The sequence below is a fragment of the Piliocolobus tephrosceles genome, chromosome 6 (assembly GCF_002776525.5).
Source record: "Piliocolobus tephrosceles isolate RC106 chromosome 6, ASM277652v3, whole genome shotgun sequence".
In the NCBI taxonomy this organism is placed as follows: domain Eukaryota; kingdom Metazoa; phylum Chordata; class Mammalia; order Primates; family Cercopithecidae; genus Piliocolobus; species Piliocolobus tephrosceles.
Window position 1 is genome coordinate 140,329,768 of NC_045439.1, and position 18,629 is coordinate 140,348,396.

The window sequence follows — 18,629 nt, forward strand, 5'->3', positions numbered from 1 at the left end:
TTTCTAATGTGCAAGGGAAGACCTGGGTGAATGAGGGGAGGCAGCCTGTGTACTTTGTCACTCTTCTTTGGATCACTGTAGTCACCATATCTGTGCCTAAAGAACTCTCATTGTCCTCCCCAGCCCTGTCCCCTCTCCACACCTCTGGGCTGTGTAGGAAGCTGATGAGTGGCTCCTGGACCTTTTCCAAGCACAAGTGAAGTGTGGGCCCTTCCCGTGGAACGCAGCTCCCTGAACAGCAGTACAAAGTTGGGGAACCCACTGGGAACTGGTGGATGAGGCCTGCTCTGCCAGCTGGGGGTCCTCACAGGGGGCCTTTGTTGTCTTCTCCTGAGATCCCTCCCAGCACTTACAGTTAGCAGTGCTCTGATCTCCTGGACCTCTGGATCTGGGAGAAATGAGGGGAGGGAGAGCTTTCCAAGTATCTGAAAGTAGGAGGCCGGACTCTGCAGAAAGCACGGGCAATCCACATTTCCCTCTTTTTCTGCCCCTCCCCGTCCCGGCAGGTCCCTGGATGGCCGGTTGCAGGTGTCCCATCGGAAGGGGCTCCCTCATGTCATCTACTGCCGCCTGTGGCGATGGCCGGACCTGCACAGCCACCACGAGCTGCGGGCCATGGAGCTGTGCGAGTTCGCCTTCAATATGAAGAAGGACGAGGTCTGCGTGAATCCCTACCACTACCAGAGAGTAGAGACACCAGGTATGCTGCCTGGCCCGCCTATGGGGACAGCAGGTGCCGGGGTCATCACCTCTCCCCCGACCCGCCACCCCCCCGAGGGTCTGTGGTACACTTGGGGGTGCGGGGACTTTGGTGCTGCTCTGGCATCGACACTGAGCCACCTCTGCTCTGTCTCCCCCGGACAGTTCTACCTCCTGTGTTGGTGCCACGCCACACAGAGATCCCGGCCGAGTTCCCCCCACTGGACGACTACAGCCATTCCATCCCCGAAAACACTAACTTCCCCGCAGGCATCGAGCCCCAGAGCAATATTCCAGGTAGGCACGTGGGCGGCACAGGCTGGCCTGGGAGGCAGGGGCGGCGGTCAGACATCAGTCCTGTGTCCCCAGTCTCTGCCCCCTGGCCGTCCCCTGTTCATCCCCTCTCTGTGCACAGCTTTGACCTGAGGGCCCCTGACTCAGAACCACATCCCTGTTGGGAGAGGACCCATGGCCTCAGCTCCCCCCTCACTAGTGATGCTTTTCTTGGCGTAGAGCAGCAGCGTGACCCTTCCGCCCGGCCTTGGTGCAGTCATTTATTTTGGAAGCGGAAATAGCAACACTGTTTCTCTCACCGCCCATGAGGCCGGGACTGGCGTTCAGTCCCCAGTGGACTGGGGGTCTGCAGAGGCGGGGAGTGAGCTGAGGGCCAGGCAGCAAGTGCAGAGAGCTGGTTCTGTAAATTCGCCTGGGCATCAGGCCTCGGTGAGGGGCCCCAACCTGGGTGGGAATTGAAGTAACTTTGAGTTTTCACTCTGCAGGGAGAAATGGGCTTTGCTGTCAAAGACTGCAAATGTTTTTAGAAGCCCCTCATTTACATGCAAATAATGTGTGAATCACCAGCACTTTCCGACTCCAGGAAAGCTGTGCTTGGCAGCACTGGGCTAGTCACTTTTGCTTGCTGGGGCAGTAATCCTGCTGCGTTCCTCTTAGAGCATGCTAATTTGGACGTGACGTTCATCCTGGGTTAGTTTACTGAGCTGAGGTTGGCTACAGACCTGTGTGCTTGGGTCAGAGTGTTAAGGAGAGACCCACTGTCCAACCTTCTCAGATCCTTTGCGGCTAGCCCTGGCGTCCCAGGGGTAAGTCAACTACTCCCTGTTCAAATAGCAAACTTTGGAGGGCTTCAGTCAGGGCCCGGGGGAGGTTTCAGAGAAGTAGATCGCACTGTCTTTGTCGCCATTGAACTTGTAACCTAACTGCTGAGTGAGGACACATCCCCTAGAGACAACAAATCTCTGGTCTGCACAGGAGAAGATAGTAGAGGGTGGGTCTGAGCCTGCAGGTCTTCAGAGGACAAAGAGGGGTGAGGCAGAGGCAAGTCCAGACACCTCCCTGGAGGGGGTGGGGCTTAACCCTCACCTTGAAAGACCAGGAGAAGTTAGCCTGGTGGAGGCTCTAGGAGTACACACTTCAGACGTGGGAGTTGGTCCGGTCCTGCGTGAGCAAAGGCAGTTATGATCCAAGTGGGAGTCAGAGGTGGAGAGAGGCTAGGACAACAGAACCAAGAGCTGGAACCTCTATTCCGAGACCTGGAGCTCCTGCAGCCACGGACACTAGCATCGTGGTGTGCATGTGTGATGTGTTTGCAAAAGGTGTCTCAGAGCCCAGCTGTGAAGGCCTTTTAACGGACCTCCTTCCTTCTGATTCCCAGAGACCCCACCCCCTGGCTACCTGAGTGAAGATGGAGAAACCAGTGACCACCAGATGAACCACAGCATGGACGCAGGTCAGTCATGCAGAGATATGCTCTTATTCTTAACTGATTAGCAGCTGGTGGGTTCAGCCCTTCCGTCCCTTCCTCTTCGCCCCCTCCCTCCCTCCCTCCCTCCTCTCTCTCTCCAGCATTTGTAGAGCAACCATGATGTGCAAGGGGCAGGGCAGAGAAGAGGGTCCGAGCTGCCTGCAGATGGTGGGGGAGATTGACAGGACAGCCAGCGGTCACTGGGCCATCTCGTGTATGCCCTGATGGAAGATGCCGCATGGCACCAGGCGCACAGCAGGGCCACTTCATCTGGTCTGGGGAGGACCAGCACCTTGCAGTCCAGGTTTTTCCCCAGGTTGAGTCTTGGTGATGTGTAGGTGTTGGCCAAGCTGTCAGAATGGGCAAGGGGTGTGCCGGGCAGAGTCATGGGAGTTGGGCAATTCTGGGTGCATTCTGAGCCTGGTGCATTCTGGGGACAGTAAGAGCTTAGTGTGTCTGGAGTCCAGAGAGCGTCCAGCCCGGGGAGCTCAGCGTGACTGGAGGATACACTCTCTCCAGTGGGGAGGAAGATGGGAGGGCCCGCCACACCGGGGCCCGAGTGCGATGGACCTTCAAGCTGGCAAGACCACTTGGCATTTCGTCAGGGCTGATGGAAACCACTGCAGGCTGTAAGCAGGGCCTGGGACTTAGTGAGATGTCACCAGCAGCAGGGTGGAGAGTGGCCTCGATCACCTCAAGAAGTCAGGTGGGAGGCAAGGAAAGGCTAAATGGAGCTAATGCCTCTTCTGATGACCAGCGGAGACCCCTGAAGCCAGTATTTTTGTGTGACAACCACATGCGATGTGTGTGCTCCTGCCGTGAGGGGCAGGCTTTAGCTCGCTCCTGCTACATCTCCAGATGTTTCCCATATCATTTGTTATGGGACCAAATTGGCTCCAGATCAGCAGCTTCTTGAATTGAACCCCAGCTGCCACATAGAATGTGTACTGAGTTGTGTGTGGTTGGGAGAGGGAGAGAAGGGGAGAGGGAGCCACGCAGATGTTCCATTCCAATGGTGGTGGGCATGCCTCGTACACACAGAGCCGCTAGACACAGCGGAGCCACCTGCCCTCGCACACAGCCCAGAAGAGATCGTGCAGTTCCTTCCCCCACCCGCCCCAGACGGAGTCTCCCTCTGTTGCCCAGGCTGGAGTGCAATGGCGCGATCTCAGCTCACTGCAACCTCTGCCTCCTGGGTTCAAGCTGTTATCGCACGTCAGCCTCCTGGGTAGCTAGGATTACAGGCAATGCAGCACCATGCCCAGCTCATTTTTGTAATTTTAGTAAAGACAGGGTTTCACCATGTTGGCCAGGCTGGTCTCAAACTCCTGACCTCAGGTGATCCACCCACCTCAACCTCCCAAAGTGTGGGATTATACCGCATCCAGCTGAGGTCGTGCAATTCCTGAGAGAACGAAAGAGACTTGTGTGTCCGTTGTAGTTGCTGAAATCCAGCCTGGACGTCGTGGCACTTTTGGGTTGAGCACACCCGGTGAAACACACCCACCCGGCGGAGTGGCTAGCAGCGCGAACCGGCTGGAATGCATCGAAGACCTTCCTGTATCCAATGCCAAGAGACCGCTGCGAGCTTGCAGCTATTCAGTGCAGGCACGGGAAGCAGGCCAGCGGAGCAACATGTCTCCAGCTGCTGTGTTTGTTCCCACTCTGCGCTCCCTCTTCCCCCTCTGCTGCTCTCTGTATTTGCATAGTGATTATTGTTACAAACAAACATGGACCAGAGGGGCTGGAGATTGGAAAGAGCAGCCGAGAGTTCATCCTGTCCGCTCTCATTTCTTCTCCCTCCTCTTCCTCCTTTGTGCCTCCGTTTTCTCTGTCCCCTCTCCCTTCTTCCTTTCTTCTCATTAAGGGTGCCTGCAGGGCCCTGTTGTGAACATGAGTGATTTATCTGAAGTAGAGACAGACCGGACTTGCGGACCCCAGCCAGTGTGTGGGTGGGGGGCGGGGGCTCTCCTGTTTCAGTCTCGTTCTTCAGAGTTGCCTGCTTGGATAGTCCAGTTGCTCGTGGGGTTGGCTTCCCTGCCCCCCAGGGTGTGGTAGCATCTCAGGGCCAGAGGGTCACCTTGTTGTCCCCCATGTCGCCTCACCTACCTCCACACCCTTTTAGACCTGCGAGAAGGCCCCTTGGACTTCCTAGGTCTTCGTGGTTCAGGTCACCACAAAACAGGGGACAAGCATTTATCGAATGCCTACCACGTAGCAGTCATGGTGTAAGCATTTTTAAATGCACAGTCTCACTTAATTTTTACATGTCACGCAGTAGATGATAGTATCCTCATTTTATACCTGCAGAAAAAATTAAGGCTCATAGAAGTTAAACGGCTGAGCCAAACTCACATAGCTGATTTGTGGGGTTGTCTAGACCCTGTGACTGATTATGTAACTCAGTTCTCTCAGTGAACATTCCACATCCCCCCTTTGCATTAGGGGTGACAGGGAAGGAGGAGAAATCTGTGGTTCTTCCCTTGCCCTCAAGGAGGTTATAGCTGAGTTGGGGGCAAAAGAAGAGATCGCATGAACAGTGCAAGGCAACATTCGCTTGAGGCCAGATGCGACCCAGTCTCAGGACTGATAGATTTCATGGGGTGGAATTAGACCCCATAGGGTGGTTAATAAATAAATAGCCTCCTTTTTTATTTTTATTTTTTGAAACAGAGTCTCACTCTGTTGCCCAGGCTGGTGTGCAGTGGTGCAAACATGGCTCACTACAGCCTCTATCTCCTAGGCTCAAGTAGTTGTCCAACCTCAGCCTTCACCACTCGTGGCTATTTTTTTTTTCTGTGGAGATGGGGTCTCCCTATATCACCCAGGCTGGTCTCAAACTCCGGGGTTCAAGTGATCCCCCCAGTCTCAGCCTCTTAAAGTGCTGGGATTACAGATGTGAGCCATTGCACCTGGCCTCTGCAGCCTCCTTGATAGAGGAACAGAGGAGGGGTGACGAGCAGGATGCTGCTCTGGAAAGGTGTCCACTGTTTATTTTTGAAGGCTGATACCATGTGAGTTCTTTTCTCTGGAGGTGAGAGGTGTAGAGAACATAATAGAGTTTAAGAATTGGGTAGATTTAGACTTTTTCCCACATGCACCATCATCTTTTGCATAAAGTGTTTTTGTCTGGTTGCTGAGTTGCAGGGTTTCTGAGACAGGTTTGTGAGTTTCCTGGAATTGATCTTTCTAGCACCTGAGCTGCTGCAGCCTCTGACCAAGGTCGTGGCTGGTGATGCTGGGGAGGCCTCAAGCCCCGCCTGTGTGGGAGGGCTGGCCTCCTGCTGCCTGGGTCTTTGCAGCTTGGGAGAAGGGCTTCCCTGCTCCTCTGATTTTCCTGAGGGCATAGTTAATAGGGCAGGTGGTGTAAGCTAAAGAAAAAAGGTGTCACCTATTCTAGTTGAGAACTTAGCAGCCCTGAGCTGGGAGTCTTAGTTAGGATCATAAAACCCTCCGAGACCTCTGAGATCATCCACTCAATTCATTCATTCCAGACAAGAAATTGGGGCTCAGGGAGGGAAAGCAGGGGCAAGGGTATGGCGTAGGCCTTCTCCTGGGACTTGGAGGCTCAGTCCAGGGTTTTCTTTCTGCTGTGTTGAGCCACCCCACCTTGATATGTAAGTGTTTAGTAATTTGGCTCTCCAGGCCAAGAATCTTTTGTGAAGTCTCACAAGTGTGTCTCACCTCGCAGGTTCTCCAAACCTATCCCCGAATCCGATGTCCCCAGCACATAATAACTTGGGTGAGTATCTCCTGGTGCACACAACTGGAACCCCCTCTAGCTGCAGCCCTGGCGAGTCGCCAGTGTGGGGAGGGGGCCCTGAAGGTAAGGCTTTCCCCTGACGCCTACCCTCAGCCCAGCTCAGCCCATCAGGTTTCTGGTTACGGTGATGCTGAGGTCACCACAGAACGGAGAAACTTGAGAACAGTGGTGGCAGGAAAGGCAACCATATGCCGGGTTTGTGTTTCCCCTGGCGGGGCCGGTAGACGTGAGTGAATGAAAATTCCCCAAACCTTATGCCCAGGAGAACGAGGGTCTGTGGTCAGCTAAGCATACGTGTGCGGTTTGGTGCAAAGCCATGGACAGCCGTGCAGACTCCAGCCCCCTGACATTTAAAGACTTGTTTCAGATATACTTATTGGAGTGTTTCATCTTACAATTATGTAATTTTTCTTAAAATAGCAACATATAAGGAATTTGAAAATAAAGTCAAAGTGCCCATAATCCCAGCACCCTGACATAACTGTGTGTGATCACAGTCCTGATGTTTGTGCATCAGGCATATACATACATATCTGTGCCTTGCCACTGAGATCATAGTGCATATCTGGTTTTTTCATTCTCTCTTCTTCTTATGTTATTTTGTAAACATGTTTCTGTATTTAAGTGTCTTGTTTATCGTTGTTGGTATCTCGTGATGTTTTGGAGTGGAGGGTCCATTGTTTCTGCTACATCCCTCCGTGGTTAGACTTCTGGATCAGTTTTTCCAAGACTCACTTTTCTAACCCAGTAGGGTCCTTCAGTTCTCCAGCTTGGGATAGACTTTGGCATGGAACCTGCCAAAGGGCTCAAAACAAATGAAATATCCGTTTAGTTTTTATTGATAGGAGTTTTTTATATTCTGGTCTGGTAGTTTTAGAAAATGTAGGTTGGATCTTGTTTGGGGCTTTATTGCTGAGGCTTAATTTGTGGCTCAGGAAAAGAAACAGTTAATATTTCTTGGCAAATCAAAGTGGATTGGACTGGTTTTTGTGCCCATTTGCTTCCAGACCTTGACTGACAGCGTCAGATGAAGAAACTCATCATTTGGAGTATTAGGAGATGCCTGAAACCCTTTAGAACAGGCTGACCTGGGCAGTGTGGGATGTGACTTTGGGGGATCTGTTTTAACATTTTTGTAAAATAATATCACCGTGAGTGCCGGGCTTTGCAGAGGGAAGGTCAGATTCCTGATATGAAAGGACTGAGTTATTAAAAACAAACTGAAGGCTAGAAGCGAAGTTAACTCTTGAGAAATTAAAGGCCATGATGATGAACTTGACTCCAGGCTTTCAGCTTTTGAGATTGGCTGCTTTAGATTTATTTTCTGTGCCATTTTAAAACCCTACTGGGTCCAAGGTAGCACTTTTAGTCGTCAGCCTTCCAAGCAGACACTTGCTTTTGAAACCATAGCAGTCCCAGGGCAGCTTGGAGGTGGCTGATGCTGGACGCGGTGCTTCCAGACGGAAAGGTGGTCATTTGCTGTGAACTGCCCTCTAGATTGTGTAGACTAGGATGAGGATGATGGGATGTTTCTTGAGCTTGGACCCAAGGCAGCATCCCCCATTGACATAGTTCTCCCTCCCTACTGCCCCGTCTCAGGCAGCTGGCCTGAGGATTGAGGATTCTTAGGTTGTTTCTTCCAAAGGGAGGACCCTCCCCGAGCCTGGCCAGCAGAGAATGGCTGCCAGTTTGCACTGGCCTAGTTGCATCTCTGCTGGGACAGTGTGAATCGGGGGCGAGTCACCCAGCGAGTCGGGATTAGGATTCTGGATGAGACACTGCGCTGACAGGCCTGGCTTCCCCTCTGCTTCATGAGCCCCTGTGCTCCCCTTCACTCATTCAAACCATTGACTTCATCCCTACTCAGAAGGTCGCCTGGACTCCCATTGTCATAGCTGGAAGGGGGTGAGATGGTGATGACGATGGGAAACATTTCTTGAGTTTGCTGTTTACTGTTATTCAGAGCGCTTCCTGCGTGTTAACCCAATCCTTGTAACTTTATAAGGCAAAAGTGTTGTGATTTTTCATTTTACAGATTAGGAAACCGGGGAACACATTGGTGAACTGATGTATCCCAGATTCACAGCTAGTGAATGGAGAAGCTGGCTTTGAACTCAGGGCCTCTCACTCCAGAGCCTGCACTTCCATTGCGGCATGACACTGCCTTGCTGGGCCATTTGGACCAGCTGTCCCCACCCTCCTCACTTGGAGGAACAAGGCTCAGGCAAGGCATTTGCTGACTTTTACGTTGGAGACTAATGCTAGGCTGTGGCCCCTGGTGGGGAAGCCCTGCCTGCTTACCTGCCTCTTCCTCACGCCCTCATTCCCAGATACTTGTGGTCTGCATGCTGTTCAGGTGGGGGATTGGAAGAGGGACCACAGACCCAGCCATCAAGGGGCTACGGCCTTGTTGGGATCAATAAGGCAGGACTAAAAATGATTCTAAAACAAGAAGTAGGTGCAGATGAAGAACTCTGAGGGTTGAAGGGAGGGAGCGATGGAATTCCAGGCCGGCCAGGCGTCTCCTCTGTATTCATGCACTCAGTCAACATTGGCTGAGTTCCCAGCATGTACTGATGCTGGGGGCCAGAGCTGGGAGAGCACCAGGCATTTACAGCCTGGGGGCAGGGGAGGGGCAGCTGGAGGTGTCCACGTCCATCTGTAATGCATTGTGCCAGGTGCCCAGGGAGCAAGCCCAGAAGAAGGAGGAATAGTAAATGCCAAGGAGGAAAGTAGGGAAGTGTGGATGGAGTGGGGAGACGTGGGAGAGGTTGTGCCATGTGTGAGCGGGCCCTTGAAGGACAGGTGGGATCCTGTGAGGCAGAGAAGGAGGGAAGGCCATTGCAGGTCCAAGGGCAGGATGTGATCTGAGGACAGCTGGCATGGTGGTTGGTGGTTGTCTCAAGAAGGACAAGGCGGGAAGACGAGGCTGAAATGGCAGGTGGGGCACTGAGAAAAGACCCCTGAGTGTCTGCTTAGCGCCCTCTTGCCTGTAGAATACAGCTGTTCATGGGTTTTGAATGGGGAGGTTTTCTGATGACAGCTTCATAAAGATTAATCTGGCCACTGTGTGGAATCTAAATTCTAGGGGAAATTACTGGAGGCAAAACAAAACAAAAACAAAAACCCACTTAGACAGCTCTTCCTCTCGAGGAGGCTGAGATGGATGCTTTCGAGAAATGGTCCAGAGCCGGGAGAATGCATTTGAGAGGGAGTCATGGGCCTGAATGAGCAGGGTTTGTTGACCAGCGTTAAGTGGGGATGATGGCAATGCCTCCATCGAGGCTGGACACCCAGGAAGTGGAGTGGGTTTGGGGTGGAAGACGGTGGTGGTTGCCTGTGCTTAGTCAGGAAAGCACCTGGCGCTGGAGGTGCAGATTTGGAAACCATTAACATATGTGACAGCCTTTCCCACAGCGGGGCCTGAGAGAAGGGATTGGTGGTTGAATGAGTGTGGAAAGCCTGTATTGTGGCCCCTCCTGCAGCCCCCACTCAGGAGGGACTCACATGGCCACGCTCTGAGGAGCCTGCAGAAGGAGGCCTGTCTGACCCAGTGTTCCTCCCATGCACTGATCGCTGTTCCTGCACTTCTCTCTTATCATCCCACTGCCCATCCGTAGATCTCACTCTGCAAACACCAATGAAGTTTGGCTGAAGTCATGACAGTGGATGAATTTAGTGGAGAGGGCGACCCAGCTCAATATGGAAAGACAGCCAGAGACGCGCTCGGGCGGGGGGTTCCTCGGGGAAGGCTGAGGTCGGGGGGTGATGGGGTCACAGCAGCTCAGAGGGGAGGGAAGCCCTGAAGGACGGTGGCCCCAAGCAGGCCCTGCAGAGATGCAAAATGAGATTTAAGAAGCGGCCTTGGATTTGGCATCAGGGGTTCAAGGGGGAGCCTTTAGGGAGCAGTGTGTGGGAGGGGAGGGGGCTGCAGTAGTCAGCAGTACACTGAAGGGCAAGTAACAGGTGGGGAGTAGAGGCACCCAGCAGGGCAGCCTTTGTACTGACTCAGAGTCAGTGAGTCCCAAATCCTAGGATGGAGGCAAGCACACAGGGAGCTCTTCCTAGGAAAAAATGGGGACATCTCAGGACATCTGATGATTTCTTTTAAAGAGATTATTATGAAATTACTGTGCAAAAAGAAATAAAGCAGAGGACAGCTGGTTTCTCCTTTCATTTCCTCCCCACTCCAGGCGTTAGCTCCAGGGCTCAGATCTGGGGAAGGTTGAGCCTCCTTGCCCCAGCAAAGCCACTTCTGGTGATTATGGGGCAGGGACTCCTGGTTGAGACTGGACTCAGCATCCTGCCCCAGGCAGGCTCTCGGAGACCCTGGGACCGTTGTTCGCAGGGCAGGGGATATGAGCAGGTGATGTTCCTGTTATTACACAGCGTGCTGGGTGAGTCACCGGGAATTTCCTAGGCATTTAAGGCGGAAGGATTGGAGTACGTGGAGGGGAAGGAGGAGGCAGGTGGAGAGAGGAAAAAGGTAGTGAGCTGGGTTCTGCCCGGTGAGTAAGTTGTTCCCTGTCTTAAAGTGAGACAATTAGGGCGGAGCCGTGACTGAGGAAAATAATGTCCCGGGGAGAGCCCTGGGGGGGGCAGTTGAGCTGCAGTTAAAGGAGGCGATGGCTTCCCAGAGTGCCAGTGCCAGGAGAGAGAAGCGGGGATGGGGCAGCTTGGAGTGAGAGAGACAGGGCAGCTTGGAGGTGGCTGATGCCGGATGCAGTGCTTCGGACTGAAAGGTGGTCATTTGCTGTGAATTGCCCTCTAGATTATGTAGAGTAGGATGATGGGATGTTTCTTGAGCTTGGATCCAAGACAGCGTCTCCTGTTGACATAATTCTCCCTCCCTACTGCCCCGTCTCAGGCAGCTTGCCTGAGAGTTGAGGATTTTTAGGTTATTTCTACCAAAGGGAGGACCCTCCCCGAGGCTGGCCAGCAGAGAATGGGTGCCACTTTATGCTGGCCTAGTTACACCTCTGCTGGGACTGTGTGAATTGGGAGTGAGTCGCTCAACGAGTCAGGGTTAGGATTCTGGGTGAGATTCTGCCTGACAGGCCCAGCTTCCCCTCTGCTTCATGAGCCCCTGTGCTCATGTGTGAGCACATGTGTGGTGGCAGGGCAGCCCGAAGACCACTGGGCCTGAGCGTGGACCGTGGCCCAGGGCACAGGCCCAACCCACTTCCAGGTATCTTCATGCTGCTGCCCAAGGCTCTTCTACAAGGCAACCTCTGGCTCCAGTCTTCCCCACACTTGTGAAATCACAGGCAGGCGACATAATGACAGGAAGTCAGCTGCAGGCTCTGTCTTCACACTCCCGAGGGCCCGGTTTTTAGACTTTGCCACTGTTCCTGGTTCATAAGCTAAAAGGGCATGGGGGTCTCTGTGCAGCCTGGTTTGGTGTTTTAGTCCTTAGATACATAGATTGGAATTAGTGTCCTGGGTACTGGGACACAGCTGGCATGGGCTCACAGAGACCTCACCCTCTAGCACAGGAGACTCAGGTACACAGTTTGCGGGACACAAGGCTAATTCTGCATTGAGGCAGTGAGGGAGTATTTCACAGCCACGTGAGCTGGGCCGTAAAGATCGCGTCCCTGCAGAGGAAGGGGATGGGCAGTCCAGGCAGAGGACCCAGGCAGGACTGAGAAGTGGCGGATGGGGAACATGGGAACCGGAATGTGGAATCTCCTGGAGTGAGGAAGAGCTGCCTTCCACAGGTGAGGTGGGCCCGGAGGAAACCAGTCCATTTCTGTTTTGACCTTTCATCTTGCAGCGGCGGTGCTCCTGGCCTTTGTCCGTTCCTTGCTTTCGATTGAGAGGAGAAAGTTAATTTCCCCCTCTTGCCTCCCCACCTTTTCCTTTACCGGATTTGAATCTCTTGCACATGTTTTTAATAGGCATCCCTTAATCCAAGCGTTGCCTTCTGGGTTTTATTCTGTTTTCTTTTTCTTAAACAAAATGGAACGTCTGTGCCAGCTTGGAACAGGACTGAAAACTGAGGCCAGCCAATGCGTTAGGCTGGCAGGGGGCCAGCCATGGATTAAGTGCCCTATGGCACTCGAGAAGTCTGGCCGACACCACACTGGTGGGGGCGGGGGACCCACAACGGCTGGAGCTGGAGGTTCCTGCGTCTCTAACACCTCTGCACTGGAAAGAGAGATGAGCACAGACTCAGAAGTCTGGCCGGGAGCGGGGCTGTTTGAAGGGAAGGCCGTGGGCACGTGCCATTGTCTTCCACCCCAGGTGTGCAGAATGCTCAGCCTAGAGGTGAAACTGCCGTTCATTGGGGTGTGTCACCTTACCCTCCCCGTAGTCCTTCTCCTAGAGGAGCCTTCTATAGAACTGTTCCTGCATTTGTTGGTAAACCCCGGAAACCAGATCTTATTTGCTTGCTTGCTTGATCAATTGATTGATTGGTGGGGGGAGGGGTTGCCACCTCCCCCTTAGAGATTTCTTTTAAGATTTAATGCCAGGACAAGCTTTGTTTACCCTGAGGAAGTAGTAAGCATTGCCCATCCACCAACCAGAGCCATAGAGCATATCATCTTCCCTTTTTGTCTTGTTTACTAGGAAGCTCAGAGCCAAACTAGATGCTTTTGCAGTAACTATAACCTCATGGTTATCCCATTTATAGCCTTCTTCTTTCCAGAGTCCTTTTTGTTTCTCTGGTAGGTAAGGATAAGTCCTTTGGGAAAGAAATGAGGGCATATTTAGTGTTTTGGGGGGCGGGGTGTGTGTTGGTGTATGTGTGGCAGAGTCTTGCTCTGTCCTCCAGGCTGGAGTGCAGTGGCGTGATCTCGGCTCACTGCAACCTCTGTCTCCCGGGTTCAAGTGATTCTCCTGCCTCAGCCTCCAGAGTAGTTGGGATTACAGGTGCCCACCACCACACCCGGCTAATTTTTGTATCTTTAGTAGAGATGGGGTTTCGCCATGTTGGCCAGGCTGGTCGAACTCCTGACCTCAAGTGATATGCCTGCCTTGGCCTCCCAAAGTGCTGGGATTACAGGCATGAGCCACTACATCTCGTCTGTTTTTTGTTTGTTTGTTTTTTAAAGAAAAATGTGCCATTGAAGGCAGAACCCAGAGGTGGTGACCATACTTTCTGGTCTGCCACTCTTTTTGCACAAGTTTTGGGAGGAAGCAGCTGAGGTGTAGTGGGCAGGAGGGACCTGGAAAGGAAGGAAAGCACGTCTGGCTTTTAGTTGTTTGCAGAGAATAGAAAGTGCATGGCTGGGGTGCTGCTCCGGCTCAGTCCCGCTTCTGAACACAGGGCAGCTTGTCCAAACAGCACTCTCTGAAATGGCAGCCTGCAGACTTTGCCACTGGCCTGATTTCACTGCTCCCTCAAACAAGTGTCTTCCTAATGATGTGTCAGGTTCCTAGTGTCTGGTGTTTTCCACAACACTGTCCAGTGTGTGTCTGTGAGTTGCAGGGCTATTTGGATAAGGGCTCAGATCTGCTTGGGAGGGCCTCTCGGCCTATGACCCGAAGCCCGTCTTTGATTCTGAGGGTCCTTGAAGCCCACCCTTCCCCAGAGCATGGTTCCAGCACCATGCGATGCAATGGGTGGCCTGCCAGCTTTTTCTTTTTTTGAATGGTGGGCTGGGTTGCTGTTCCTGGGAGCCTAGCTCTTTCTCTTCTGCCTGGAGTAAACCCAGAGAATGCTGGGCAGGGCTTTATGATTTTGGGGTGCAGACTCTGTTCTGTTCTACATACTGCTGAGTAAGTCAGAGCCAGCCAAAGCTATACGTTCAAGCTGACCTGTGCCGGAGAATGACCTAGGTGGTCAGCGTTATTGTCTTCTAATGCACCAGAGTCATTGTACGGACTGGAAAACTGAGGTTACAGAAGGAGGTCACGTCCCCAAGATCACACAGCAGGATCAGCAGAGCCTGCACTTGGGCAGTGGTGACCAGCAGCACTGATACGTTGCCTGACCACTCTGAATGCTTGGGGTGCACTTGGATTTTTTTTTTTTTTTTTTACGTTTCCAAAGCAACATAGCTCACATTTTACTGACCACATTGTTTAGAATATAGCTTATCTCATTGGAATGTTGAAGCATCAAGCAAAGCCAGAGCCAGATGTGGCTGACGTGGCTCAGCCTCACCTCAGGGGCCAGGGCACAAGCCACAGCTGCTCCTGGCCCTGTCCTTCCTCCCTTCCCCATTAAGTACTTTTGATGCCTTCATCCTTATCTTCCTTTGCTCCACCCCAGGAAGAGAGGAAAAGGATAAGAATGCTTTGCCTCCATCTTGATGGTGATCAAGATAGGACCAGGCTGTTTTCAAGTTCATAGAATCCAGTTTTTATCATTGTGTTAACACCGTGTGCTGAGTGCTTCATGCGCACCCTGCACTTCACATGAGTTATCTCTGTCTGTCTAGAAACAGCGCCGAGAGTAAAGAGGATGAGGCCCAGAGAGCGTAGCTGGTTTGCTCGCAGTTGCACGTCTAGTCTGTGCCTGAGCCAAGATTGACCTCCAGTCTGTCTGGAGGATGGCTTTATAGCTCGTGTCCCATGATCCAGTTAAATATCTAGCGCCGTTTTGCCCTCTAGAAGACATCTGGCAATATCCACAGCCTTCTTTTATTGCCACAACTTGAGAGGGTGGTATGGATGTATACTACTAGCACCTAGCGGGCAGGGGTCAGGAATGCTGGTAAACATCCTACAAGCTACAGACGCTCCCTCCCACCCACCCACCCAGCAAAGAATTATCTGGCCCCAAATGTCAGTAGTGCTGAAGTTGAAAAACCTGACCTAGGGTGTCCTAACCCTCCAGCTGACACTTCCTGGGTGTGTGTGGAGTGCAGGGGTGTTACTGGCCTGCCCCTTCTCTGTTCGTGGTAGCATTCTCCTTGCTTTTAGAAGGGATCATGTACCTAGACCCCATAAGGGGATCAGGGACACTTTGTCCTGCAGGCAACCAGACCCCTTCCTGTGGGCAGAACAGCTTCTGACGTTTCTCTCTTGGGCTTTACACACCTTCAGAAGGTCTAATGAGCGGGGGTCCCCCCGGTGGGTTCCCCCTCCTAGACGTTGCCTGGTATCCATTGAGCAGGGTTCTCAGGCCAGGGCGACGTGGGCACGGGGAGCCTCTCCTGTTACCCTCTCAACAGAGCCCTGCACTGAGGGTTAAAGTGAGGGAGGAGAGATGTCAGCCTGGGCCCTGGGACCTCATGGTCGAGTTGGACAGTCAGGATGCTCACATAGAGGCATACCCTTAGTGACTGTGTGGCTCCAGGTATATTTAAGAGCCAGAGGGACTTCAGAGCCAGGCTGAAGCTTTGAGATGGAAGAGTGAGAATGAGCAGGGGACTCTCTGATTCTGCAGCAGATGGATGGGATTCAGGTAGGCATCAAGCAGAGTGTGGTAGGCCAAGGGCTCGTGCCCAGCAGTCAGTGCAGCACAGAGAAGCAACTGGAAGTGGTTGGCCCAGGGCGCAGGGCAGTCCTGGTCCAGAGGCTGTGGCATCGGTGTGAATGGGAATTCCAAGGGCCCGGCCAAGGGCTTAGAGGATGGACCTGGAGATGCTGCAGAAGCGTGCAGTAGGAGGGCACAGCGCCAGGGCCACTGGGCTGGGGCAAGAGGAGGGCGAGGAGGCCCCAGGAAATGGAAGGCTGGGATCCATTTCCAGTGTAAGGAGAAGCTGCCATTTACTCTTCTGAGAAAGAGAACCAGCCCCTCGCAGGATGGCAGTTTTGCTTTGAGGAGCCCCATATGGAGACTACACAGACAACTGGGACAAATCCAGATTTTCTTTCAGATGGGTTTGCGTCCTAGCCACCCCAGCAGCCGGCATGTAGATAAGTGTGGAAAATGGTTTCTGTGATAAGAGGCATGGCTCCAGGCTCAGTCTGCGGACGATCCTGGTGTGTCCACTGTGCTGACATGGGGTGCTGTTGGGAACCCACTTGGCTGCTGCAGGCTTGGAAGCTGCTGCTCCACAGGCTGGGAGTTTGCCCCCAAGGCGGTGCAGAGCCAAAACCTGAAAGCCCTTTTAGGGGCAGGGATTAATGGTGGTTACTCTAGGAACCCTGCAAGAGAGGCTGAGAGGTGACTGTGCAGGAGGTGTGGACTGCCCCACAGTGGGCACGCGACAGTGGCTGTCCCAGGTTCATCCAGGTACTGGGTGGCCCCTGGTCCTCTTCAGGTTTGGCCCAACCCCTGCTTGAAGACTCCTTCCATCCAGTCAAGCAGGCGGGGCAGGGCCTCTATGAGCTTAAAAAAAAAAAAAAAAAGAACAAGAAAGAAATCAATGGCCCTTTACACACACAGTGTGGCAAGGCTGATGGAATCTCCTCTGGACACCTGAGCATCTTTTTCTGGTGGGTGCTGCCAGTTTTATGCAATAAAAGGCACCGGGTGGGGAGATTATTAATCCCTCTGCAATGTGGGGAAATGGTTTTCCAGAGCGTCCATGGGACCCCATCGAGGCAGCATGGGGCTTGGGGCACCCACTGACCCAGTAGCCTGCCCTGTGTCCACAGACCTGCAGCCAGTTACCTACTGCGAGCCGGCCTTCTGGTGCTCCATCTCCTACTACGAGCTGAACCAGCGCGTCGGGGAGACATTCCACGCCTCACAGCCATCCATGACTGTGGACGGCTTCACCGACCCCTCCAATTCGGAGCGCTTCTGCCTAGGGCTGCTGTCCAATGTCAACAGGAATGCAGCAGTGGAGCTGACGCGGAGACACATCGGTATGGGGTGGCTCCATTCCCCGCTCCCCACCCTGCCCCTGCCACTCTATCCCACCCCAGCCCCAGGCCTGAACACACAGCCTCTGCGGGGAAGCTTGCCTCCATCCTTAGCTGTGCTCTGCCTCCTGCTGGGCATGGGGGAAGACTCACCGCCCCAGCAAGGCCCCCGCATTCTCTGTTGCCCTGTTTAGGGGCCAGACAGGTAGTGTTCAGGCCACTTAATCATTCCCACTCAAAGATACAATCTCAGAAAATCTGGAAGCCACAGAGGAAAATACTTAAGGGATCATCAACAAGGGAACGTCTATGAGAAAGGCAACATAGGAAATCTTTTTTTTTTTTTTTTGAGACGGAGTCTCGCTCTGTCGCCCGGGCTGGAGTGCAGTGGCCGGATCTCAGCTCACTGCAAGCTCTGCCTCCCGGCTTCACGCCATTCTCCTGCCTCAGCCTCCTGAGTAGCTGGGACTACAGGCGCCCACCACCTCACCCGGCTAGTTTTTTGTGTTTTTTTTAGTAGAGATGGGGTTTCACCGTGTTAGCCAGGATGGTCTCGATCTCCTGACCTCATGATCCGCCCGTCTTGGCCTCCCAAAGTGCTGGGATTACAGGCTTGAGCCACCGCGCCCGGCCTTTTTGGAGACAGAGTTTCACTCTTATCCAGGCTGGAATGCAGTGGCACAATCTCAGCTCACTGCAACCTCTGACTCCCGGGTTCAAGCGATTCTCCTGCCTCAGCCTCTCAAGTAGCTGGGATTACAGGCACCCAACCACCACGCCCGGCTAATTTTTATATTTTTAGTAGAGACAGGGTTTCTCCATGTTGGCCAGGCTGGTCTTGAACTCTTGACCTCAGGTGATCTACCTGCCTCGGCCTCCCAAAGTGCTAGGATTAGAGGCATGAGCCACCAAGCCCAGCTGAAATCCTCTTAATAAAAAGAGTTTGAAAGTGCAGATGGATAGGTTGATAAGTAGGCAGTCGTCGTTGGAAGAGTGATCTTTATTTATTTTCATGTATCATTATTCTAGACAATTTAGAAAAGGTAGAAAAGAATTGTCCACTATCCAAACACCACCACTGTGAACCGTCTGCTTTCTAGCCCGCAGAACATAAGTAAAAGATGACTTTGTGAGTTTAAGGAAGATGAAGCTGTGTTACGTATCACTGGGTTTGCTTATGAAGTTATCATGCTTAGAGGATTTTACCATCCAGAACACAACTGTCAGAACTTAGAAGGGCTGTGGAGAGATGGCAGAGTGAGGTTTTCTCACACCTCGTCCTGGAGCCCCAAGGGTTGGCGAAGGGTTCCTGGGGCAAATTCGGGAGCTGGGCAGGTTAGCAAAGGGAAGCCTGGCCCCACGTGAACCAGGGCACCTCTGCATTCGCTTGCTTTATATCTCGGGCTCTCACAGAAGACTTCATTTGAAGAGAGGATTGATTCTGTAGTGAAGAGAAGAAAAGTTTGGAGGCCACAAGCCTAGGCCTGTGCTCTCATTTTCTGGGAAAGGGACCTGATGTCTAGAGGGTGGGGAAGGGTAGGGAATGGCTCTCAGAGACCTCATTGTCGGTGACAGACAGCCCCCACTACCAGACCCGTTCTTCCCATTTTGCTTTTTGTCTTTTACTTCAAAAAAGATACTTATTCTGGGTGGCATACCACTGTTGGATTGATTGATTGATTTACAGATAGGGTCTTG

At 52.8% G+C, this 18,629-nt stretch overlaps 1 protein-coding gene across 3 annotated transcripts in view; it reads left to right on the forward strand.

The window, feature by feature from the left end:
- Positions 1-18,629, forward strand: part of SMAD3 (SMAD family member 3) — a 130,287-nt gene that overhangs the window by 99,281 nt on the left and 12,377 nt on the right. For all 3 annotated transcript variants that reach the window (XR_002733380.2, XM_023220779.2, XM_023220780.2), the window contains 5 exons: positions 507-700; positions 865-996; positions 2,372-2,446; positions 6,153-6,203; positions 16,722-16,934. Coding sequence is in view for 2 of the 3 variants with exons in the window: in XM_023220779.2 (XP_023076547.1) it covers positions 507-700; positions 865-996; positions 2,372-2,446; positions 6,153-6,203; positions 16,722-16,934 (665 nt within the window). In the remaining variant the exon portion in view is untranslated. The remainder of the gene's footprint in view (positions 1-506; positions 701-864; positions 997-2,371; positions 2,447-6,152; positions 6,204-16,721; positions 16,935-18,629) is intronic.